The sequence below is a fragment of the Larus michahellis genome, chromosome 1, assembly GCF_964199755.1.
Source record: "Larus michahellis chromosome 1, bLarMic1.1, whole genome shotgun sequence".
Classification (NCBI taxonomy): domain Eukaryota; kingdom Metazoa; phylum Chordata; class Aves; order Charadriiformes; family Laridae; genus Larus; species Larus michahellis.
Window position 1 is genome coordinate 91564818 of NC_133896.1, and position 24741 is coordinate 91589558.

The 24741-nt window shown below is 55.4% G+C and overlaps 2 protein-coding genes across 4 annotated transcripts; both read right to left on the reverse strand.

Moving 5' to 3' along the window:
• Positions 1 to 7572: 7572 nt before the first annotated feature.
• On the reverse strand, positions 7573 to 17638 carry ENO2 (enolase 2). 2 transcript variants are annotated; one of them, XM_074592245.1, is made up of 12 exons: positions 17366 to 17638; positions 14139 to 14230; positions 13092 to 13187; positions 12744 to 12802; positions 11624 to 11693; positions 11301 to 11434; positions 10387 to 10609; positions 9732 to 9929; positions 9399 to 9600; positions 9079 to 9187; positions 8883 to 8941; positions 7573 to 8543 (listed from the first exon to the last, which is right to left on the reverse strand). In XM_074592245.1, the coding sequence occupies exons 2-12, from the start codon at positions 14221 to 14223 to the stop codon at positions 8474 to 8476; spliced, it is 1305 nt and encodes a 434-aa protein (XP_074448346.1). In that variant the 5' UTR covers positions 14224 to 14230; positions 17366 to 17638; the 3' UTR covers positions 7573 to 8473. The 2 variants fall into 2 exon arrangements, with proteins under 2 accessions (XP_074448346.1, XP_074448352.1); XM_074592251.1 differs by lacking the exons at positions 12744 to 12802; positions 17366 to 17638 and having other exon boundaries at positions 14139 to 14226.
• A 63-nt stretch (positions 17639 to 17701) lies between these two features.
• On the reverse strand, positions 17702 to 24741 carry LRRC23 (leucine rich repeat containing 23). 2 transcript variants are annotated; one of them, XM_074592269.1, is made up of 7 exons: positions 24325 to 24741; positions 24127 to 24239; positions 22985 to 23238; positions 22758 to 22888; positions 19174 to 19310; positions 18364 to 18583; positions 17702 to 18077 (listed from the first exon to the last, which is right to left on the reverse strand). In XM_074592269.1, exons 1-7 carry the CDS (start codon positions 24436 to 24438, stop codon positions 18039 to 18041), a joined length of 1008 nt encoding a protein of 335 aa, XP_074448370.1. In that variant the 5' UTR covers positions 24439 to 24741; the 3' UTR covers positions 17702 to 18038. The 2 variants fall into 2 exon arrangements, with proteins under 2 accessions (XP_074448370.1, XP_074448363.1); XM_074592262.1 differs by having other exon boundaries at positions 17724 to 18012.

Below are 24741 nucleotides of genomic sequence, written 5' to 3' on the forward strand. Positions count from 1 at the left end.
GAGCCCAGAACGAGCCTCCCCCCCTTCCCCCGCCTCTCCGCTCCGTCCCCCCCCCCCCCCCCCGCCCCAGACCCCCCTCCCACAGCCGCGCTCGCCGCCGCCCCTCCCCGCCTCCCTTCCCCGCGGGGGCCCCGCCAAACACCCACCCCGCGCCCCCAACCCCCCTTTACCCCGGCCCCAGCCCACCCGCGGGGGGCGGCAGCGGGACGGCGTGGGGGGGGGGGGGGGAGGAGCAGGGGGGAGACCCGGGCGCGGGGCGAGCAGGCGCCCCGGCCCCCGCCCAGCTCCCCCGGTTCTCTCCTCCCCGCCCCGGCGCCGGCACAAAGGCCGGGGAGAGCCCCCGGAGAGGCCTTTTTGGGCAGGGACGGGCCCGGGGCTACCGAGCCCCCACCCGGGCCGGGGGAGACACCGAATTGCGGGCCGGAGCCGAGGCTGCCGGCGGCTGCGGGAGGGGACGAGGCGGGGTAGCGGGGCCGGGGCCTGCGGCGAGGCCTCCCCGGGCGGGGGGGGGGGAGTTGAGGGGGGGTGGGGGCGGCGGCCGCCTGCCTGGCGCTCATCAGCATGCGGGGCGGGCGCGCGCCGCCGCGCGCTCCCTCCCTCCCATCCCCCGCCCGGTTGCCAGGCAACGGCACAAAGGGAGAGGAGCCCGGGCGCGGGGGGAGGCCGCGCCGCGCCGGGGACTGAGGGAGGGGGTGTCCCGGACCCGTTCCCCCACTACCGCCACCCCCCCCCCTCACCCCCCTTCAAAGCGCGGTCACGGCAGCGGCGGGGCTGCGGAGAGGCGCGGGCCTCGCCCGGGCGGGCCTTGAGCGGCGCTACATCGCCCCCCCCCCAACTCCCTTCACCCGCCGCCGCCGGCAGAAAGGCGGCCGTGAGGTGCGGTGCGGGGGAGCGGTTGGGAAAGCGGCTGCCTCCCCCCTCGCTGGCAAAGTTCATGGCCATTTTGGAAAAGTTGCCGTGGAAGGGAGGCTTTCGGGAAACGGGGGGAGGCTGTTGCTTTTGTTTCCCGGTAAGTCAGTGAAAGGGTCTGCTCCAGCTGCGGCCTGGTTGCTCTGGGGGGGCACAGCCAGCGGGAGCTGGGGAGCCTGGGCCCAGGAGAAGCTACAAGTGACCAGACACTGCGCTCTTACTGACCATTTTAGATTCAGAAGCCAAGGCTGGTGGTACAAGCGCAACCCGGGCTGCGTCGTACGGAGGCGGGCACGTCTGTCCGCACGTTTAAATAAGAGAGGGTTGGTATGCGTATGGGCACGTCCCTGTATAACGCTCTGATAGCCTTTAAGTGTAATCACAAAATATTTCCTCGCCAGGACCTTTCACTGAGCAGGCTGGATGGTGCGCTCTCAATGGGGTTTTATTCAGTAATTCTTATTGTCCGTTACATGGCTCCAAGCACTATTTACTGTACGGCATCCAAACTCGGCGCTGGATAAAGATGCATTCATCTCCTCTTGGATTTTTTTCTGTAGTGCTAATCGCCCAAACACTTTAAAAACATTAATAACAATGTCCCTGCAACAGCCTTGTAAGCCAACGGGCTCCCAACGCGTTTCTTCCACACCCTCTTCCCAGCGGTTACTGTACCATTTCGGGGCCTCCCTATTTATCCTGGACCCAGTGTGGCTCTTGGTGCCTCTCGCTCCAGAGCCAGCCCCGCTGGCACGCAGCACCCTGTTGCACAACGCAAGCATGCCTCATGTCTCCAGCCTTCACTCATTCTTTCATCCACCCTTCTCCCCAGCCCACCTCTTTGTCTTGACCCTTGCCGAGAGCCTCCGCCCTGTCAGCAGTAATCCCGGGGTGCTATTGTTCCCTAGGACTTTCTGGTTTCCACACGTGGAGCCAGGGAGGGGTGAAAAAAGCCCTGCCTAACTAACGTTTGCAAAAATGCCCGCTGGTTTTGGGTGGTCGGTCTGAAACATTTCAGAATATTGTTTTGCAGAGGTGCCACGTTGAAGAGAACGCCCTGTTGATCCCAAGCACAGAGGAAAGGATTATCTGCTTCACAAAGTGCCTCACCGAGCTGAGCCTCAGAAAACATGAAAGAATATTATTATTGCTGTTGAGGTGGTAGTATTCGCAGTTGTTATGGCTGCTTCAAACTGTTACCTTATGAGTTGACACCTGGCATCCCGAGCTCATAATGAGTGTGATCCTTAGAGGCCACGGTAATGATTCATGAAGGAGGAAGATCTTGTCCAAATCTTTGTTTTCTGGATGCTAAACATAATATCCAGATCCCTGAGGCTTGTGATTTGGGGAAAAGCCTCTGTGAAAGTGGAAGGTTGGACCCTTTAGTCCCAGGGTCTTCTGGATCACTAACGTGTGACACCAAGTTTATTTAACCACAAAGTCAAGCCCCAAATGGCTTTCATGTCATCATCTCCCATAACCAGGTCAGTTGCTTGAGTTAAAAAATTTGACTTAAACAAATGTTAAACCTAATATTGAGATTTTAGTGTCATTTATTATTTCCATAACAGAAGATGCAGACACCCCAATGCCTTATGAAAATCTTACTGGGTTTAGCATTATTTCAAGAAGCCAAGGTGGCCTGTCTCCTGTAAAGCCTCTGGGCGTACTTTATGAAAGGACATCAGAGGGGATTCAAAAGAGAAGCAGGACCAGGGGGTAGGGTAATAACTTGCATTTGGGTAATCCAGACTTCCGAGGGCTTACTCGTGGACAAAAAATGGCATCTCCACTAATAAGGTCGAGTTTTTTGGCCAGCAGAATGAAAAACAATGAGTGACTGAAGACAAGTGCAGCTGGTCAGGACCTTTGCTGGGTCTATGGCCAGCTGAGGACAGGCTGTGGAGGATGTGACTAGGAAGCTTCTGCAGGGCTTAAGAAGGGTCCCCACGGGCGCTTGTCAGCCTTCCCAAAGGTGACAAACAGCTTCCCCTTCCCCACTAGGAAATCCTCCTAGCCAAATTGCTGCTAGGTAAAACCACCCTTTATTCTGGTGCAGGGCAGTTAGCGTAAGCGGAAAACAGGCAAGAGAAATACAAGTGGTCGTGTGGGCTCCTGCAGAGAGACCAAGCTGGACTGGCTGCAGAACACAGGAAATGAAATGACCTCACCTTTGAAATCAACAAGTTGAAGGCCTCGGACAGATAGAAGATACGGCATTATTATTAGCTGTACCATTTCAGGACAGATAAATGACTTGGGGAGCCTGAGAGCCACCGAGGAGGCTGGGCAAGCAGATGCCAAGCTTGACAGGGTGCAGCTGGTCCTCCCTCGGAGCGGGGAGGTGGGACACGCTGCCTCCTGAGGTCTCTCCGGCTGCTTCATCCCACTGCTTTCATCCCACACAAACAGTGTCCTGCGAAACGAGAGGCCTTGGCTGGGACGTAGCCTTCTTACAGAAATTCTGCATGAGAAATGCTGATAAACCAAAGTCCTGCAGGGGAATAATGAGATAGTTCACATGCTGGCGCCCGTGGCATACAAGGGGAAACTGAAGGAGCTGATTCTTTCAGCCTGGAGTAGAGAAAGGTTAGGGGGGAACTAATTACTCTATTCAACTTTTGGGTTTTTTTTTGGGGGGGGGTTTATAGACAAGTCAGAGCCAAGCGCTTCTGACAGAAGCACAGTGAAATGGTCAGAGAATTTGCAACAAGGGACATGCTGACTAGATAAAGCGAAAACCTCCTCCCTGAGCGTGCCTCAGTACTGGCACAGGTGCCCAGAGGGGCTGGGGAATCTCCCCCTTGTAAATATTCGGGAAACACCTGGCCAAGGCCCTTAGCAGCTGGATCTAGCTCTGGGGCTAGCCCTGCTGTGGGCAGGAGTTTGGAGTGGAGACCTCCAGACATCCCTTCCCAGCCCAGTCTTCCTCTGAATCTAAAAATACACGGTTTTCCTTTTCGACAGTGCAGACGCACAGCACGCAGTAGTCTCCTTGATTAAAAGAATAATGAAGCCAGCCCTCTAGCCTGTGCTAGGCCTGGGGAAAGTCTTTCTCCAAGCCAGAACCCAGCCAGAGCCACCCAGGATGGCTTCTCCTGGCTTGCTCTCTCACACGCAGACAAACGATACCAGCAAACCGGTGGGTGTTGGTAAATGAGACGCTGAGAAGGTTATAAAGACCCTTGCCCAGTCTCACCAGTCTCCCAGCAATGGTTGTCCCCATGGCTGAGATGGCTCAGCGACTGGTAATGAAACAGTGAGCTGCTTCAGTTTACCATTTAATCAAAGCCAGTTGGGCCTGGGCTACAGCTCAGGGAGGTGTTAATTGTGGAGGTTCATTCATGTGCCACTCCAGCAGCTTCTAGAAGTGAGGGGCAAGGGTGGCAACCTTACCCATCACCCCAGTTCGGTTGTCCACTAGACGTGCCAGTGCGTCACAGCTGCACGGCTGATTTCTGAGGCACAGCAGGATGTGCACCGTGCCAGCAGAGACCCCGAAGATGCACAGCGATTATCCAAAACTGTGGCACCTGCAGCATTTACAGAGGTGTTTTATCTCCCCCGTACATGGCGCAGCACACAGTTGCCGCTGCTTCCACGCTGAGGCAGGCAATGCTCTAGCAAGCGGATCTTTGTCCAGAGAGCGAGCTTCATAATGTCCTCCTGGCAACCTGTCTGCAGCCAGTCTTCCAGCAACAGAACCTAAGACTCGTCTTCATTAGAATGAGGTGGCCAGCACCTTATAGGAATTACCCAGCACCCAAATTTTTGGACCTCTTGTCAGGTGTTCAGCAGAAGAGCGTCTCTGACAGCCCCCTATGTTAAAGATGTTGGTTTCCCGAGGTTGAATACCACCCCGTCGTTCTTGAGAGAGACAAAGAGATACCAGAGAAATTAAGTGGCTCTTCATCGTTAAGGCTTCCCCATGCACGCTACGACAAGCCTAGTTCAGTGACATCTCCCCTTCCAGCTCCTTTATGGGCACACGCACCTATTTAGAAATGAAAGAACAATTCTGCAAGCTTTGTGGGAGGGCCGGGACAGGCCGGGACGGGACACTAGTGTTAAATTACCCCTTTTACACCTCGACATTGCTCTGAAAATGTCATCTAAACCGAGTATGATTTGAGAGTTAAAAGAAAACCAATCCAACAGATGTTTCCCTTCACAGATACTGTCACGTCTCCACCCCGTGCTCTGGCTGAGAGCACGTTGTAGCCCAGCGATCCGATGGAGACATCAGCTTATACAACAGGAGCCCGCAGGTGCGGGGAGAGCAAAGCGTTCGGGCATTTCTATCACAAAGAAACCGTAACCAAATCCCTGACACCGAGCCAAAGAGAGAGCAGCGCGTATCTTATGATGCATTGGCAAAGGATAAATATTTGCAGTGACCCAAGCAAACACACCAGGGCCCTATATTCCTTATGCACATTGTGCCATCAAATGACAGACTCTTTTGATTTGGAAAAGGCACCAAGGTGAGGCCGTGCTACGGCGCAACGCATTTGCATCCCCTCGGTGCTTTCACGCGTCTTCTGTGCCACAGGGACGTGGCAGCACCTCTCTGATACTCTTCATTAACAAATGCTCTTCGCTAACAAATTGTTCCCACAATCTAGGGACGTATATACCGGTTCCCTGCTGCTACAGCGTTGCTGCATTTAAATAGGCAACTCGGACTACCTTGGGTACTTAATTTCCTTCCTTGCACCAAAAAAAAAAAACAACCACAAAAAAACCAGACAAATGGGGGGGAGGGGGAACGGTCTTGGGAATATGAAAGCTAAGAAACTTTTCTTTCCAAAAAAACCCAAACCTGCCCTGCTTGCTAAGCAGCAGCCATACCGTTTGCAAAAACCCCAGCATCTAAAACAAAGGAAAACAGCAGTTCAGTGTGCAACTGGGGAAAAAAAGACACGCACGAAACGCGCTTTCCTTCCCCCAAAAAAACCAACCCAGCCGCTGCCGTGCTTTTGCGGGCGGTGTGACGGCGGGGGACCGCGGCAGGGGGCGACCCGTACCCCGGCCCTTGCGTCCCCCGTCCGCGTCCTCGCTGCCGCCGGAGGGGAGCGGGCTCCGGCAGGGGAAAATGGAGCGTTCCCCGATCGGCTCCGGCACTACAGCTCCCAGAAGGCAGCCGCGGCCCTGCCGCCCTGCCCCGGGGGCCCCGCAGGCCCTCCCGCCCCCCCCCCCCAACCCCGATCCCCCCGTCTCCCGGTCCCCTTGTCTGAGATGGCGGCGCCGGTCCCCCGCTGCCTGCCCCGGGGGCGGGCGTCGGGCAGGCAGCCCCCGCCGCCCGGCTGCGGGAGGGAGCATCCTCCTTTTGTCGCCGATCCTCCGGCGTGGTGGCCGGCGGCGGCCTCCCCGTGCCTGCCGGCATCTGCCGGGCGTGCGTGGGTTTGTTCACCGGTGGGTAGGAGGTGTGGAGCTGGAGGCGCTCCAGCCCTTGAGTTTGGGGTGAGTTTCACTCCGCAGCTGCGCTTGCTGGTCCAAGAGGCTGCGGGGGGGGGGGGGCGGGGGGGCGACTTCGCAGAGAGCATGGGGGAGAGGTGGCCTGCAGCTAGGACACAAGCTGTTCATTGCCACCGGGATTTGTTCTGTATTCACTAGCGATTCCCCCAGAAACCAATCCTGGCTCTACCCTTGCATTCTCCCTCCCACCCTCTTTTCTGTTCTGGGTCTTTGTTTTCTCTTCTTGAACTTACTCCCCTCTCTGTGCTGTTTGGTAAAGAAGCAGCAGTGAAATGCCAGTGTTTTAAAGTGTGGTCTTGCGGTTTTAAAGTCTGCGTTGGGATCTAGTCGAGGGGGCTTGGGACTTGCTGAGCACCCTCGGCCTCCACCCTTGGCGTCCGCGCTCATCATGGTGTGGCTTCGGTCTGGAAACTTTCTGTAGTGAAGTGGGGCAGGAGGTTTGCAGGACCTGAGCGCGCCCAAGTACAGAGAGGGGCTTCTGAGATGAACCGGTAACGGTGGGCAAGGTGGTTTTATCGTTTATTCTCCGTCATAGCTTGGATTGGATTTCTCACAGTAGCAACCCCCCCCAGCCTCCCGCCTTCGTTGGAGCCTGTCCAGAGTAAGGCTGCTGAGCAGGCACTGGGGTTTGCTGGCACTCAGCCTGCTGGGGCACCCGCTGGAGCACGGGCTGCTTTCCCCAAGTACTGCTGTGTTGCCCCTGTGGAACAAGGTGGAGCCGAGAGGGACTGACATCCCACCTACCCCTCCATTCACCGCTCTGCAAGCCCCTCACAGGGGAGGAGGATCAGCTTTTGCTCTCCCAAAGGCTTGCGGTTCCAGTTCATCATCACTTGAGTCCAGTGGGCAGCTGGCCAGTGGCCCACCCTGAGGAGGACACGATTAAAATCCCCGCAGAGCAGATCTTCGTGCAGCGTGGTTTGGGGGAGAGGATGGGGGCAATTCCCACCCTCCCACCTGCCTTCCCCTTTGGCGTTCCCCGGCTGGGTGGCTGACAGTCTGGCTGTGGGACAAGGCTGTGAAAGGAGGTGGAGGTACCTGGGCCTTGCCTTTTCTCTTTCCAGTCCCCTCTGCTTGTTTTAGTTACCTTTTCTGTGCGAGTCTCTCCTGCTTTCATGGCAAAATGTCCCCATTTCCCAAATGCTGGTGTATAGAGAGAAACATCAGGCCAAGCCAGGCAACTCAGGTGTGAAATACATTTTAATCGAGTTTAGGGGTCTGTAGTTTGTCAGTTGCTCAGCTGAGCATGGGCTCTCCAGAAGGTGAAGCAGACATTGTGGGCGGAGGAGAGGGTGAAGGAGTGCAAGAGGGAAGGAAACAGAGAAAAAGGTCACGAGAAGCAAACGAGAGCATGGGTTTGTTCACGGATGTGTTTTAATATATCGCCCCACAGTACTATGTGCTGACCCGGAGACTGACAACACGCACACACACGCACACCCAGTGAGGGACAGCAGTGCACGTCAACGCTAAGCTGCTGGCAAGCACAGCCCAACACAGCACAGCACTTGGGGTGGAAGGAGGGGACGCTCGGGTCCCCACCACGGCTCAGTGTGATCACACGCCTGGGGAACAAGGACGCCGTAGGCCAGTACACATACACCTACACACATGCACAACGAGAGCGAGCCACTGGCGACACTCGTCCAAACACAGCTACAGGTACGACACTTGTCCAAACACACCAGCCCACGCACATATGTTCACCGCACATGCTTCGGCGTACGAGGGGAACACACCGGGCAGCATGCTCCCGCGGTCCAACACGTGAACAGAGGGGCTCAGACGCGGCCCTGCACACAAAAAAAACCAAACAAAACCAAACAAACCAAAAGACACACGATGCCTAGATCCAGAAATGCTTACGACCCCAAAGCAAGGGACAGGGTGTAGGCCGCTCTCTCATCCTTCACCTGGGTACAACTAGCCGGGGACACCTGAACTCGAGGGGGTTTGAGGTGAGAGGGAACCGGGTGGCGGAGGGGGGAGAAAGAGCAAAAAAGGGAGCAGTGGAGGGAAGGGGGCTTCAGAGTCTGTGAGGTGGGAAAAGAGCAGCAGGGTAGCTGTGCCCTGGGAACAATGTTCAAAGAACACTTGGGTTGCGGAAGTTGTGTCCAGCAAAGCGTGCTTCATCGCCAAGCTCTTCCTCAATCCTGCAGGAAAGAGACAGCACGCGTCAGGCCCTTGCTGTGAGGGAGCGTCGGAGGCACCAGGGCACTGGAGAAGCAGCGCATCGGCCGAGAAGCTGACAGGGGCCAGAGGAGCTCAGCTCCTGCCAACTGCTGCGCTTGCGGGGCTGCACCCTCACGCCACGGAGGAGGGAGGGAGTCTGCTCCAGAGATCTCCCCGGGATCCTACTGTCATCTCTGCCCCTCATCTTCATAACAGTCCCCCCCACAAGCCCCATCTACCTTTGGGCTTTCAGCTTCTCACACCCCAGTTAGTCACTCCCCCCGTTTCTCTTCTGCGTTCCCGTCCCCGGAGCCCCTTACCTCATGAGCTGGTTGTATTTAGCCAGGCGTTCAGACCTGCAGGGAGCACCCGTCTTTATCTGTAAAGCATTCCCCAAAACAAACACTGTAAGACACTGTTATGAGTTGCACCAGTTTCCCGTGGTGGGGCGGGGCATTCTGTCTTCACACCTTTTTGCTTTCTTCCAGGCCTGTGCATGGCCTGGGTCTCACTTACCTGCCCGGTGCACAGTCCTACAACCAGATCAGCAATGAAGGTGTCTTCGGTCTCCCCAGATCGGTGGCTCACCATCACACCCCAGCCGTTCTCCTGGGCCAACTTGCAGCTGCAAGAAGTGAGAAAGGCAGTCGTTAGCTCCCACTCCTATAACCACCACCCGCACAGGGTGACATCCAGGCACCCTCTGCTCCCACCCTCAGCATCCTGCACTCTGGTAGAGACAAAAATCAATGGATATCCAATGGATAGCGGGACACCCTGCTGTGGTTTGTTATCGACCCTTTCACAGGACAACAAGGGCAGTGGGCTGGACTTACGCTTGGATGGCCTCCGTGACAGATCCAATCTGGTTGACTTTGAGCAGGAGGCAGTTGCAGGCCTTCTCTTCAACAGCTCGCTCGATGCGCTTGGGGTTTGTCACTGTCAGGTCGTCTCCCACTATCTGAATCCCCACATTGGCCGTGAACTTGGACCAGGCCTCCCAGTCATCTTGGTCAAAGGGATCCTCGATGGAGACCACTGAAGGGACAACAGAAGAGACATGAGCAAAAGCTGCCTCCCTTCCCACCCCAAAAACACAAGAGAGGAGATGTTCCTGTTAAGTATGCAACACCAGTGCTGATTCCCTACTGCCGAGCAAAGCAGCTCACCTGGATAATCACGTACAAAGCTTTGGTAGAGGTCGCCCAGCTCGTCCGCAGAAATGTAGCGGCTTGGGTCATCTGGGGACTTGAAGTCCAGGTCATATTTGCCATCGCGGTAGAACTCGGAGGCTGCCACATCCATGCCGATGACAATCTTGTCTGTGTATCCCGCCTTGTCAATAGCTTCCTTGAGGAGCTCCAGAGCTGGGAGGAGGAAAGTTGCAGTCATGAGAGTCAGCCCGAGCAGGGAGCTCTGACTTTCAGTGGCAACCTCCCCTGGGAGGGTCCTGAGAGCCACTGAGAGTCTAATGGTGCAATGGGAGAGATAGAAGGGAGCACAGAATGCAACAGAAACGTGCCAAGGGCCTGTCGAGGCCATATCCAAAAGGATGAGGAGGAATTAGAATACAATCTACGGCTCAGTGACAAGTTGGGGGAAGGCCTTGGAAAAGTCTGCACGTACATGAAAGGTTTGTATGGAAAGGCAGTGACAGATCAGGGGCACCCCAAGGAGAAGGAGCTTAGAAACCATTCCCTAACACAGGAGGTCAATGACACCGATGCATCATATTTTGAATCGGTCTTTGGGGAATGCTGTGATCTGGGTGTAGGAAGCCACAGCACTGCAGGCTGGGGCACCCCGTCTCTGCAGGGCTCTCACCTTCACTGTTTTCCAGGATGTTGGGGGCGAAGCCTCCCTCATCACCCACGTTGGTAGCATCTTTGCCATACTTCTCCTTGATGACACTCTTGAGGTTGTGATAGACTTCAGCCCCGATGCGCATGGCATCACGGAAGCTTTCAGCTCCCACAGGCAGGATCATGAACTCCTGCATGGCCAGTTTGTTGCCTGCGTGGGAACCCCCATTGATCACGTTGAAAGCCTGGAAGAGTCCATAAGAGAATCAGAGCTGAAGGAACCAGTCTTGGCACCACCTAGAGGAGGCTCTCAGGTGAGTCACCATGCCCATTCATGCCACATCCCACAGGGTAGCGTAACACATCAACTACAAAGGCCAACGGCACATAAGCCCAGGGTCTTCGTTCCAATAGTGGCTCAACACAAATGGTTGGCGAAGACTTTCCCACCTGTTTCCCTCTCAGACATCTCCCGAGCTATATGTGTTTATCTGTGCTGTGTTTATCTGTATGCATTTGTCAGCAATGCTACATCAGTCTCTCTTCCAGGACCTTTCTCCTTGACGCTGAGAAAATTTTAGCATCCATAATACCCTTTGTGAAGGAGTTTCACAGGGCAGCTACCCCTGGTGTGAAGGCCCATATGCCCTTGTTCTGAACCATGCCCCAGAGGGTTCACATGATGCCCTCTGGTTCTTGTGCCAAGAGGGAGATCCTCACCGATCCCCACCACAACCTCTGCCATATCCTCCTCAGGCCCCTCTTTTCTGTGTTGAAACCTGACAAATCTCACGCCTTGGTTTGCTTCCTTGACAAGTACAGTGCACTCAGATGATGTTTCAGTCCTATATCCCTTCCTTCTCTACCTCCCAACACACCCTTTGAAGTTTCGTTTGGAATTTATGAAGGTGGATGTCAAGGACAAAGGAGTCTTACAGGCACAGGAAGGATGAGATCGGAGTTGCCAGCCAGGTCAGCAATGTGCCGGTACAGGGGGACGTCCTTCTCTGCAGCTCCCGCCTTGCACACGGCCAGCGAAACTCCCAGGATAGCATTGGCACCAAACTTGGCTGTGGGCAAAACCAAGGAATTAGGCTTCTCAGGCAACAACCTTCTCTCCAGCGGGTAACCCTTGCAAGCCCAGCCTTGGGCTCACCACAGCTCTGACAGTGCCCCCCTACTCTCCAGCCCTGCAGCCTCCCATGCTCTTTACTTCCCAGGCCAAAAAAAAAAAAAAAAAAAAAAGAAGAATGAATTACATTTGTTCTCTGTGCCGTCCATCTCAAGCATCAGATTGTCTATCTTCTCTTGATCCACAACAGAGAGGCCCTGCAAGAAAGAAACAGCTCCTCAGGAGGGGAGGCTGGTAAGAGCTGTTGGCTCCGGCGTGCGAGAAAGGAGGCGTTGATGGAGAAGCTGGGGGTTACAGGGACCTTTTTAGCTCATGGGGGAACATATACACACAAAGCTCTGGGAGTTAGTGCCTTGGAAATTAGTGCCTTAGTCAAGTTAGGTAACCACGATGACGTTGCTGCAGTGCAGTGTAGATGTACCCACGCTGGAGAGGGGATCAGCTGCAGCCCAGGCAAGGCCACGCATTGCTGGGGATACAGGACTCCCTTGGGGATTTACCCAGCCTTTTGGCATCTTCCAAGGAGCTTTGTGGTGCTGTGGCCACACAGAAGCTAGGCAGAACAACAGTACATGCTCAACCCCAAGCAAGCGAATGTAGACTGCATAGAGCCGTCCCCGGGAGCAAGGTGGAGAGCAGGATTAGACCCAACACAGGCAGCCCTTCACCAGGCCGGGTGTTTTTCAGGGGTGGAGAGAGCTGGGCTCTCAGCCAGACCCCACCACAGGCTGCACGGGCTGCAACATGTGGCTTCAGCTCAGCTCTCGTCGGAGCAGGCTCCAGGTCTTCAGGTGTGAACGGGTTGAAGATGTGACAGTGACACCACCGCTCCGCAAGGTTGTGCTGGGGGAGCTGCCAGACCTTGCACGGTACGGTCATTGCTCACCACACCATGAGTGCTGGGTGGGACGAACGGGCGTGAGGCCACAGGCATGTGGATGAGGTTCAGTGCTTGAGGAGGAGCACAGCTGAAAGAGGGAGAGCGCTCTACAGGGAGCATCAAGGGGACTAGCTAGGTGGTACAGGTGCTGCGGTGGACCAGGTAGCGTTAAATCCTTTCCGCCCAGAGAAAAGATCGCTGTGGACACGTACAGGCATGGAGGGCAGGAGGGGTGTGCCCAAGGTTCACAGAGAGCATCACTATGGCTGTTAACCCAGTGAGATGAAGAGAGGCAGAAACAGAGATCGGGGGACAGAGACGGACCAGAGTAAGCGTTGGACAAGGGAGAACAAAGAGAAATCCTTACAGAGCCCACGAGAGCTGGGGCGACAGTGCTGTTGATATGATCCACGGCCTGCAGGACCCCTAAAGAAGGGAAGAGACAGAGAAAGAGAGAGAGAGAGAGAGAAAGAGAGAGTGAGGCAAAGAGGAGAGTGGAAAGAGGGAGGGAGAGGACTGATAGACAGACTGAGAGGGAGACAGCAAGGGAAGATGGAGGCCCGATCTTTCACTTTACGCTAGGTCTGTGCCTCCGTGGTCTCCCTGAGGGCAGTGGGACACATCCACATCACGCCAGTGGATGAGCGGTACCCTCCAGCGGAGCCCCACGCATAGGCAGCCCCGGGGACGGGGTGCAGAGCAGGCATCTCCCCACCTTTCCCAAGGAAACGCGACTTGTCGTTGTCTCGCAGCTCCAGCGCTTCATAGATACCAGTGGACGCGCCGCTGGGGACCGCTGCTCGAAACATGCCTGGGAAACAGCAAAACATGAGTGTGAGACGAGCAGAGGGGGAAACAGAGAGAAAACCCTCGTGTACCCGCTTCTGTCCTGCCTTCGTGGGACACGATGTGGCAACCACTTGTGCAAATGGATGGCCCCGCTGGCTGGCTGCTTGTGGCAGGTCTTCGCAGAGGTAGAGCACCTCTTGGAGGTGGAGCACCAGGGTGGCAAGAAATAAATGTACCCAGGGCTTCCAGACTGAGAAACCTGGATTTCAGGCACCCAGAGGTCCCCACTGATCCCAGAACTACAGATGATGGGTGGAAGTCTGGCTCCTCAGCCCTCCTCCTGGTTCCAGAGGCAGCCTGACCCACAGCCTCCAGGGGCTTCCTCCCCCTCAGACTGGGGCTGGGTTTCTGCCTCCGTGAAGAAGGAAAAGATTGGTCGTATGCCTGCTCTGGCCCCTCACTGCTCCTCATTCCTCATCCCACCCCGCTTTGGGCCCAGCTCAGATGCAGCTCTTCCAGTTGAGGCACGTGTGGATGTACATGCCGGCACAGCGATCTCGGGGACAAACCTTCCCCTGCCTCACATGCATGACCATGGATGTGTTTCCAAACTTGTATTGTGTGACTAAAAGCATAGCTGCAGCAGGGCATCGCAGGGATGCGAGAAGGTAAATATATTTATGTTAATGAAACCTTCCGTCCCTGCTACTAGCAGACACATGGCTCAAGTCACACACATGGCAGCCAGCTGTCTCGTCGTGATTTGCCCAGCACATGCGTGGAGTCGCTGAGCTTGTGGCTCACGCACAAGCAGAGTTTTGGTCTCTGCCTCTTCCCCCAGCTTGCTGTCCACCGGGGGTTCACCTGAGAAGACCCTCCGTGCTCTCGGCGGAGCGTGCCAGGCTGCCGTGCAGCACCAGCTCCGCCGGGGTGGGTAGGACTTCCCTTCCATCTCTTCTTGTCACCCCCGTACCTTTGTGCGTGTACAGGTCCACCTCAACGGTGGGGTTCCCACGGGAGTCCAGGATCTCGCGGGCATGGATCCTCTCGACTGCCATGGTGAGTCTGTGGAGAGGGAGAGGGAGAGGGAGAGGGAGAGGGAGAGGGAGAGGGAGAGGGAGAGGGAGAGGGAGAGGAGAGGAGAGGAGAGGAGAGGAGAGGAGAGGAGAGGAGAGGAGAGGAGAGGAGAGGAGAGGAGAGGAGAGGAGAGGAGAGGAGAGGAGAGGAGAGGAGAGGAGAGGAGAGGAGAGGAGAGGAGAGGAGAGGAGAGGAGAGATTTTCAGCTCTGAGAGGCCCCAGGATGCGGTGTTCACCTTTCTAATATCTACACAAGACACCGACAGAGAGAAGGGAGCTCAAGGAATAGCGTCCTTTGGAGCTGGAGCTAAAACTATTGGCTCAAGAAAATTTAGAAATTGCTATTAAATCCCAGATGGTAGGAATGCACCCACATTTTGTCCAGGAACTGGTTATCCATTTGAATTTATCCTGTCCCTTTGCTGCAGATGACAAACTGGGAGCTCTCTCCCTCTCTGCCTGCACCATGGCCGAGTGCTGCAGCTGGCGCAGCCAGGAGGTGCCCCCGGCTCCGGCACCAAGGACGAGGCACAGGCTCCCGGCGTCCCCCTTCCCCTTGCCGGGAGGCAAGGACGGTCCCCGCCAGGGCCAGACAGCGAGCGGCCGCCGTGTCCCTGCGCGGCGGGCAGGGAGCCAGCCCGGCGCAATGGCTGCCTGGGGCAGAGCCGGGCAAGGCAGGGGGGTGGCCGGCCTTCCGGGACCCTCAGCCCCTCTCTGGCCCATGGCGGGGGGGGGCTGCCCCAGCCCGGGTCTCACAGACCCCCAGCCGCCGCGTCCCCCCATCTGAGAGCCTGTCTCAGCCTTCCCCTCTCCCCTGTCACCCTGCAGCGTCAGGCAGTGCTGAGGCGACGGGAGCGTGGCGGAGGCCGGCAGCCCAGGGGAGCCATCTTGCTGAAGGCCGCGGTGCCTCGGCCGTGGGAGAGAGGGCTCTGAAGGGAGGGGGGACCCGCGCCTGCCCCTGAGACGGGGAAGCGGATGAGGCCGGGGGGCGTCTCTTGTCGGGTGAGGAAACCTGGCGTTTTGGTTAAACCTGAAGTGGAAAACAGGCTGGGGGTTGAGGGCGGCTGCTTGAAAGACATGAAGTTTGCTCCCTATGGGGTCCAAAACAACATGTCCCCCCCGCCCCATCCCACCTTCTTATTCCCCCCGGCCGCGGGGCCGTGCGATGCCGGGGAGCTGCGTCCCCCCAAAAAGAGGGAGCAGCAGGGAGGTGTGTGTCACCCCCACGCCCCCGGCAGCTTTTCCTCCCCTGGCTGCCACGGATGATTCATTCCCTCAACCCCACACGCAGAACTCGGCGCAGAGGCTGGGCCCCAGCCAGAACCAGGCCGTGGTGGCACCTTGCAGAGGTACGGCCACCACAGGGGCTCAGCACGGGGGTTGCGTGCGGGGCAGGGGCGGGGGTGGGATGCTGCAAAAGCACATCACGGCGCAGAGGGGAGCTGAGAAGCAGGTTGGGGGAAGCCGGGGTCAGCTCTGGACCCCGTTGCCTCGGGTGGGTGGAAATGGCAGAAGCGTGAGGAGGTGGCGCTGCTCTGAAGTTTTCGGCAAGAGCTTCCCGTACTGGGGTGTTTCAGTCCGCGACACCGGGGCTCTCTGGAGCCTGCGCAGGGCCCTCCACCATGTCCATCTGGGCTGGGATCCCCCATCAGCCGCTCTGGCAGGGCTCCTCACGCCATCTGGCACACGCTGCGGGAGCTTCCTCCAGAGCCGTGCCCGCACGGCTGCGATCTTCCTTTGCAGCAGTGCCCTGGCCATGCCTGAGCAGCCTCCACGGGGGAGAGAGGAACAGGACCCCATTAATGTGATCTTTGACAGCAAGACACCGTGCCGGCTGCGGTGCCTCTCTGCTTAATGTGGTCGTGTTGCCCACGGTCACATCCCTCTGCCCACATCCACCTGCCCCTGGTTGGGGGCCATCTGCGAGGAAGCCCAGTGACAAGCCCGAATCCAGCCGTGCATGTCCCACCCCATCACTCGCTTGGCCTCTTCTCCTCTCTAGTCCTTCGCACCCTTTTCTCCACTTGTGTTGCTGCCCCATGTCTCCCCGCGTTTGCCCTCCTTTGAATGGCGCAAAGAACCACCCTGAAATCCCTGGCATCAGCTGCACTGTCCTGAAAGGAGGTCAGAGGCGGATAAGCCGGGATAAGGGATTGGGATGGAGCCACAGCCGGCAGCCCATAGACCACAGCGAAGAAGAGAAGAGGAGCCAGGCTGGAGGCTGGGCAGGGCACCTGGGGAGACTGTCACTGCTGCAGTGCCTTCCCGTGGGCACTGCTTCGTGGCACTGCGTGTCGCCAGGGCATCGTCTCACTGGAGTTCGCGCCGCAGAGATTCCCCCTCCCCGCCGGGCAGGCCAGCGTGGAGAACACCTTTGCCCCCCGAGCCACCGCCACCAGCCCCCCGTGCTGCTGCGATTCCCCCGAGCTGGGCACTGCTCCCAGGAAGCCCGCACTGCTGCAGTGTCGTGGCTGATGCAGCTATTGCTCGCTTGACTGTCACCTCCTCTCCCTGCTGCCCCCCCCTCCGCCCCGTTTGTGGCAGATAAGAAAACATCCCCTTCTCCTCCCTCCCTCTCCCTGGGACCCGGCTGAGCGCCCGTGTTTATGTCAACACCTCGGGAGACTTGGGGGGGGGGCACTCTGCACTGAGGTTGAGTCCTTTCCCCAGCAGTGCCCAAACTGAGCTTTCCTTCCTCCCCGCTACCCACCCCCCCACCCGGCCACGTAAAGCTCCATCCCGCAGCAGCTCCCGGCAATGCCCTTGGGGAGCACCACCTATCCTTGTGGGTTGCCCCCCTCCTGCAATTCCCTAGATTCACATCTGACATGATGCTTGCCGGGGGGGTAGGGAAGGAGGGAGTACCTGAAATTAAAATACGAAAGAAAAGTGAGAAGTGGGGGAGAGGCGGCGGGGGGGGGGGGTGAGAATGTCAGGAGAAAGAGGTGGGAGGAGCAGGGGGAGGAAGCGAGGGGAGTTTAGTTTTTAATGCCGCTCACCGTGGTCCTTCTCCGCGGGGACCCCAAAGTGCGTGTGGGGTTTGGAGGGCACAGGGTGGGGAGCAGAAACATGCATGCGGGGAGGCGGGGGGTGGTGGTGTGCTGGCCGTGGGGAGAGACTTACCTTCCTAGGGCAGGGGTGAACGAGAGATTGAGAAAGTGCTGGTAGGAAGGAGAGAGGACGAAGCTGAGGAAGGATGCAGGACCTCAAGGGGAGATGATGTGTCCTCTAAGCCAACGGCGGCGGCAGCAGCAGGATGGAGACGCCCCTGATAGGGCCGGGACAGCAGCATGTGACCCAGAGCTGCGATGAGTCAGGATTTAGCAAAGCTTTGCAAACAGCACGTAGAGGATGGAGAGAGAAAGAGAGAGAGGCAGACAGGGGATAGACGTACACAGACGAGGGTTGAGAGAGCCAGGGAATAGGAGTGGGTGTGCAGGATAAACAATTCTACTCACTCCAGGCTCATTAATTATTTTTATTCAAATCAGAAATTCTTGTAGGGTTTTGGGGAGCCATAAATCGAACCGCAGAACCTGTAACTCTCCCCTTTCCCCTTTTCCCTCTTGGGCCTACTGAGAATAGAGCGTATGAGTGCAGTGACTGCAAAAACACTGCAGTACCTCAGGGCAACTTCCAGGACCAGGGTGGGTAGCCCTCCTCTTTTCTCCAGGGGTAAAATGAGGTGAAGGTAGCTCCGATACCTGCAGTTCTCACTTCTCCAGCTGCACTTGTGAGGGAAGGAAGGCATCTCCAAATCCTGACTGGTTCTGGGAACAGGTATTAAAACCAGCGGTCACTCAGTTGCATCAGCCTGGAGAAATCCTACTGTTTCCTGAAGAAGGAAAGAGGGAGAATTTAAATGACTCCATGCCTGGCTTCTTTTCCCCTTTCACCGCTGAATTCTGCTGGTGGGGTTGGGAATGGCAGTAGGGTTGCGATGCTGGCCATCCCAATCATGTTGCGAGGCCCAGCCTCTGTTGCAGGCTCCTCTGCCCTTGGGACTGACCTCCCTTAGCCTTCTCCTCATGTAATCTAGAGGAGGAGAGGCTTGGTCAGCATGTTTGATCCTCTCTCTTTCCCTTCACTTCCTTCTTCTCCCTATGCTGTGCTGTTCTCACCTTTTCTTCCTGCCTTTTCTGACGGATTTCATTTGCCTCTGCCCGCTCATCTTGCTCAACTAATTCCTTGTCGAGGCGTTGCAGGTGTGGCAGCAGGACCAGGACCTCCAGCCGGTAATTGGGTTCATCAGAGCACGGATTGTCCAACAGCACCAGTGCCTGCAGCATGGGGAGGACCTGCAGTTTTGCCACCTCCTGAAGGCTACTGATCCCATTGCTCCTGAAGAAGAGGAAGGACAGAGAGCAGGGGAAAGTGACACATGCAAGTAGTGAGGTCGTTTTGGAACAGTAAGCTGACAAGACAGACAAAGCAAAATGTAGCAGCGTGATAGACCGTAGACCTTAGACCGCAGACCTGTGATCTAAGGTCCAGAGCTGCCTGCAGCTCCCCAGACTAAGGGACAAAAAGAACATGTCCTCTGGATTTCTCTGTCCTCAAAACAGTATTGTGTGATATCGCCATCACCCTGTATGGCAAATGCTGAGAAGTAAAGGGCACTTGCAGTCACGTCCAGGACACAGAGAATACACTTAGAGGGATCCAAAGGAGTTATGGCAAGGAATAAAAAGTATGAGGTGGGATGTGAGAGTAACTGGAGGAGCAGATCTTTTCTGAGAAGCCCAGCAAAGACGCTGGCTGTTATACTCTTAGACAGCTGACTGCTGAACACCAGTTAAGAATGATAAAGATCAACACATCCCCATCGGGTCTTCAAGTTCCAAAGAAACCAGAAAAATCCTAAAGATCTAAATGTGAGTACAGCCTGATGAAGGGGTCTCTGGTCCCAACACAGAGCAAGGAGGACCCACCGTAGATTGAGGTACTGCAGGCACTTCATGCTACTACAGAATCCATCCAGGGTCTCAAGCTGGTTGTCACGCAGGTGCAGAGTTGTCAGCTGTCCTAGCCCCTCAAGGCCTTCAAGGCTCCGAATGGCATTCTGGGCCTGAGCACCAGGGAGGCAGGAAGACAGAAGGGAAAAGGGGACGCACAAGAGAGGGAACAGCAGTTATTTCTGGCCTTTAAAGCTCTTTCTACCCTTCAGACTCCCTACCACTCATAACGCAGCCTTCTCTGAAGCTAGATCAGGTTGCTCATCGGCTTGGCCAAATGGGTTCTAAGTATTCAGATTCAGGGACCAAAAGTTTGCTGCACCAAAAACTTCAGATTGAAGGACCAAAGTAGCATCACTTGGTGACTGGGACAAAACCACCCCAGATGAATACTCAGCTGCCAGCACAGCACCCCCTTCCATGGCAGTGCCGAATCTGAGTCCCTAAGGCCTCAGAGAGCGACAGTGTGGAGGGGAAAGCGGCGGCCTGAGCCTGAAACAAGTGTATTTAAAGGATGAATAACCAGCCCCTCTTAGTCACGTAGTCCATGTAAGTCCAGGCATCTTCCACTGTCCGCAGCTTCTGTTGTGGGGGAAATATACTACTCTCCTCTTTTACTCCTCTAGGAGCAGACGCAGGCTGTGTGCTCCTAAGAGAGGTTGCCGGGGGGCGTGGGGCTTGTTGGCTGGTTTAATTTTAAGCTTTTCCAGATATAATTGCTGTTTTCCATCCATAGGTGCACCTTCTCGCAACAAACCTGACAATTGTACAGCAGGAAGAATGTGTCCTATCAGTTCAAAATTCCCCATCACTGAATTTCATTCACTTCACTCTGATGTGAGTTATTAGATGGGGAAAAACGAAGCCCTGAATTTCAGCCATAGTTTCACAGCAGGATTTCGGCTGCAAAAGACCACTAGATGTCTCCTGCCCAAGGCCGGGCTCAACGCAGTGCCCGCACCAAGGAGAGGTCAGGCCGCTCATCGCCTTCTGCAGCCGAGTTTGGAACATCCCTGGTAACTACAACCTCCACGCCACGTTCTCCAGCCCGGAGCTGCGCAGGGCTCCACTTGGGATCGTGGCTCTGGGCTGCAGTCTCTAAGGGTGCAGATACCTGCACGGGAAATGGGGAGAGAGCTACCGTTGTGCTCTCTTTTCCTTGTTGGAACCCAGGCAGTGATGTGGCCAATGCCTGAGACTAATGAAAGGGGCACAGGCTGAACTGGTGAGGTAAGAGGAAAAGGACGTTTTGTAGAAAAGGTGGACTCTCATGGAAACTGGACAAGGAAGAGTCTGGACCAGCTGGGCCAAGTAAAGAGGGTAACACAAGGACAAAAAAAGGAAAGTCGGAGATGTAGCGAAAGCCGTGCAAACAGTTTTAACAACCAGGAAGGAGTAGTACCTCAGAGGAAATCAGGAGCTGGTGTGGGAAATAGGGTGGGGAGCTCACAGGCCACTGGTCTGTAAAATGAATAGTAACCTCCCATCACTCTCACTTTCTTCATTACTTCAGTGTGAACAGTTTTAACAGCTGCAAGCACTAACAGGACAAATACAGAATGGATTTTTTTCAGGGTTGTTTTTTTTCCCCTAAATCAAAGAACATTCCACATGACTGTTTTAATTAAATGCTCACATCATCACCCTACCTTAGATACCTTCACGTAGACGTGATGCCACCATTTCTTATGGACAGCTACTATAACTATGCTCCTCACAATTCCCTCACCCCTTCCTGCATACCTGACCTTGCTCTAGCTAGTCTTCGGCACCACTGCTGCACAATGACCAGGAACCAACACAGCCCTACTGACAGCAGTGATCCTCAAACTGATACAAGTGCCACGTGGTACGGAGCCAGCTCATAGTCTTCCTGCTAGTTGGTATAACTTTTTTAATGCTAAATTTCATCTGCAACTATGTCATACATTAACCAAATTTAGTTCAGGTCCTTTCAATTTAGCCCTTTGTCTTGAACCCTGTCCTTGAGGGCATCAGCTTCATCTACCCATGGCTCAAGTAATACCAGAATCTTTACACAGAAAGCAAAGCAGTACTGGGAGAGATGATTTAGTGCGCAGGCAGACATGGGAGACAAATTCAAGCCCCAAAGATTCCTGAGAAATGAGTCAGTTCCAGTTTTAATAATCACGTCGTGCAATTTGCCCACTTCATATGTGCAGCTCAGAAATTCCTCAGTCATGCCAGGAACCTTCTTTAAACGCAAATGCAGTGCTTGCTCTTCTGTAATCATTCACTAAAGTCACTGATTTTAGTTTGAAATTCTGTATTGTATTGAGTGACTTATCCACTTCGTCACTTCTTTCAGCACCTCTCACCCTAAAATCTGTTTTCTACCAGAAAATAGCAGACAATCTCAACAAGCAATCTCCTCAGTGTTTTCTGCCAGGGAGCCTTGATGAAAAGAAACCATATAGCTTTTCAAAGCCTTTATCATCTTTAATTGCTTTTCAAGAGCTAGTGACTCAGGACACCTATCCGGTCTTCGCAAGCTGTAGCACTGTGTGTTGCATGGAACTAAGCCATACATATTTTCTTCACTTGCATCTCTAGGAGTAAATGTTCCTTGAAGCAATTATTTTTGGTATTAGGAAATTGGTTCTCCTATCTTAGTTTCACTTCGATATTCAATTGGTTTCTTTTTTGGCAGCTGAAGGTGTGAATCATATAATTGTGCTGTTTTTAAACCAGTATTTGATTAGGCCCATCAGAGAGGAGGAGGCATCACCTCCCCCTGTCACCCAGAGCAAACCTGTTGCCTTCCCCACTGACCACCGTGGGTCCCAGGACACAGAGAATACAAGCTTGCTTAACACTGCCAGAAGGGAATACCACTCTCCTGTAGGATGCTGTGAGGGAAGAACACTGCTCCTCCACTCTCTGCAGAAGAATTACTGGTCAGTGCCTACTTACTCCTATGAGGACAGGCTGAGAGAGTTGGGGTTGTTCAGCCTGGAGAAGAGAAGGCTCCAGGGAGATCTTACAGCAGCCTTCCAGTACCTAAAAGGGGCTTACAAGAAAGCTGGAGAGGGACTTTTTACAAGGGCATACAGCAATAGGACGAGGGGTAGTGGCTTCAAACTGGAAGAGGGTAGATTTAGATTAGATATCAGGAAGAAATTTTTCACTATGAGGGTGATGAGGCACTGGAACTGGTTGCCCAGAGAAGCTGTGGATGCCCCTTCCCTGGAAATGTTCAAGGCCAGGTTGGATGAGGCTTTGAGCAACCAGGTCTAGTGGGAGGTGTCCCTGCCCATGGCAGGGGGGCTGGAACTAGATGATCTTTAAGGTGCCTTCCAACCCAAATCATTCTACGATTCTACTCCCTTCACGCTATCTGGGCAGACAGCATAGAAGGAGCTACCCCAAAGAAGTGATTTTGTCTCTTTAGGTCTCTGAAATCTGTGCCTTTCTCAGGCTGAGAAGATTGAACTGAACACTGCTCTGAAGGGGACGGCCTCCTCCCCTCCGCCCACTGACTGGAAGCGCCAGGCTCTGCAGCAGCTCTGTCCCACTCCCCTAGCTGGCTGATCCCTTACCAGGTAGAGGTTCTTGAGCTTGGGAAGACTGAGCCCTGCTGTGCTTTCTAGCCTGTTTTCTCGCAGCTCCAGGATTTGCAGGCTGAACAACTGGCCGTGACTCAGGCCCAGCGCTGTCTGGATTTTATTTCCTGAGTGCCAGAGGAGGAAGAAACGATGAGAGAGTTAATCCCACCCAAAGAGAGCATCCTACGTGCAAAAGAATGAAGGCAGGTGGTCTGTATCACCTTTCAGGTTGAGGTTGGCTAAGCGGGGGTGAGTAATGCCCTCCATATCCTTGATACGGTTGTGAGCAAAGCTGATGATCTGGAGGTAGGGTAGCTCCTGCATGCAGGCACTGGTAAGCAGATTCCTATCCACCTTCAGCCAAAGCAGGTGGGTTAGGCTCCTCAGAGGAGACAAATCTTGCAGCTTGTTCTCTGACAAATCCACATACCGCAGGTGAATGAAGGATTCGAGGAGGCTGATGTCTGTCAAGTCCCTGTGGGAGGGAGGATGTGAATAAAACATCTCTCATATTTCCCCCTGCTAACAGCTTTTAGTTTGCGCCTCACCACTACTAGAGGGAGGGCTTCCTCCCTCCCACTTTCCTGCTGTCCTAGGAAGCCTTGCTGGAGAGAAGGAGGAAAGGAGAAAGGCGATAGGGACAGGTGGAATAGTGTGTAAATAAGGCTGAATGTTAAGATTGAACCTGCCTTCCTGGCACAGGGAGTACTTATTCTCATTGAACTGTCAGGAGAGGGCAGAACCAGAGCAGAAAAGAGGGTAAGTATGGGTGGGGTGGATCTATTAGACAGTAGTGGCAACAGCAAGGACTGTGTGGAAGGAGTTTGCTAGTTGGAAAAAAAGCTGTATGAGATACCTATGAGGCTGCTGAAAGACACAGTCTTACTGAGGCCTGTTAGTTAGGTCCAGGGTTATGTGGGTGTACAGATCGGGCTGAGTCTCCAAACTGTCCCCAGGCCATTGTGGCACTGTACTTACAAGTGCATGGCCTTAAAGGTTAGCAGTTGACAGGAGAGATGCTTAATGGATATTCCCCCAAATGACTGTGGGGAGGTCACCCCGTTCAGGTGCCCCTAGGAAACCACAGTCCAGAGCAATGGTCAGGCTCGCCTCAATCTAGGGGGACACTGATGTTCCCACCAGTGCGTCTAGCTATGGTGGAGGCGGTCCCCAGCTCAGGGCTGGGGGTGGACAAGCTACGCTGAAGCACAGACTGGAAGCCAGCCAGCCAGAGAACATGGCCTGGAAACGCTCCTGCCCCACAGGGTCTGTCACCAGTGGCCTTATGATGCAGCTGCTCCGTGGCTGCATAGGTGCCCAGGGAGGAGAAGGCCTTCTCCCGGGGCAGGTGTTGCACACTCACTTGTATTTGGCTTCAAATTTCACATAGGCGTGGGCCAGGCCGTTGCCGGTCTTCGAGAGGAGAGAGAGGCCCTCCTTCAGGGCCTCCTCCGTCAGGGGACAGGGGGCCGGCACCTGGGAGAGAAGGAGAGAAGGAGAGAGCGCGACGCCAGCGCTGGCCTAACGGCAGCCAGAGGGTGCTGAGCCCCCCCTCCCTCACCTCTTCTTCCTCCGACAGCGCCTTCTTCCCCTCCTCCTCCTCCTCCTCCTCCTCTCCTTCCTCCCCCTCCTCCTGAAGGCTGTACTCCTCCCCGTCCAGCTCCTCGCCCTCCATCCTCACAGGCCCCGCTTCCCTCACGGCTCAGGCCGCTCCCGCCGGGCCGCGCCGTCCCGCTGCCATGGAAACCGGGAGGTTGAGGGGGAGGCGGGGCCCGCCGCCGCTGCCATAGCAACCGCGCTGAGTGACAGCGCCTGCGCCGGGAGGCGGGGCTTCCTGCTTCCCGCCACGGCGCTGCGCGGCCCTGCGCGGATTTGCGGGGCGCTGCGCGGTGGTGCGCGGTGCTGCCGGCACCCTCGGCCTCTGCCGCCTCCTCCTCTGTTCGTTCCCAGGGACGCCCCTTCTCTCACGAGCCGCATC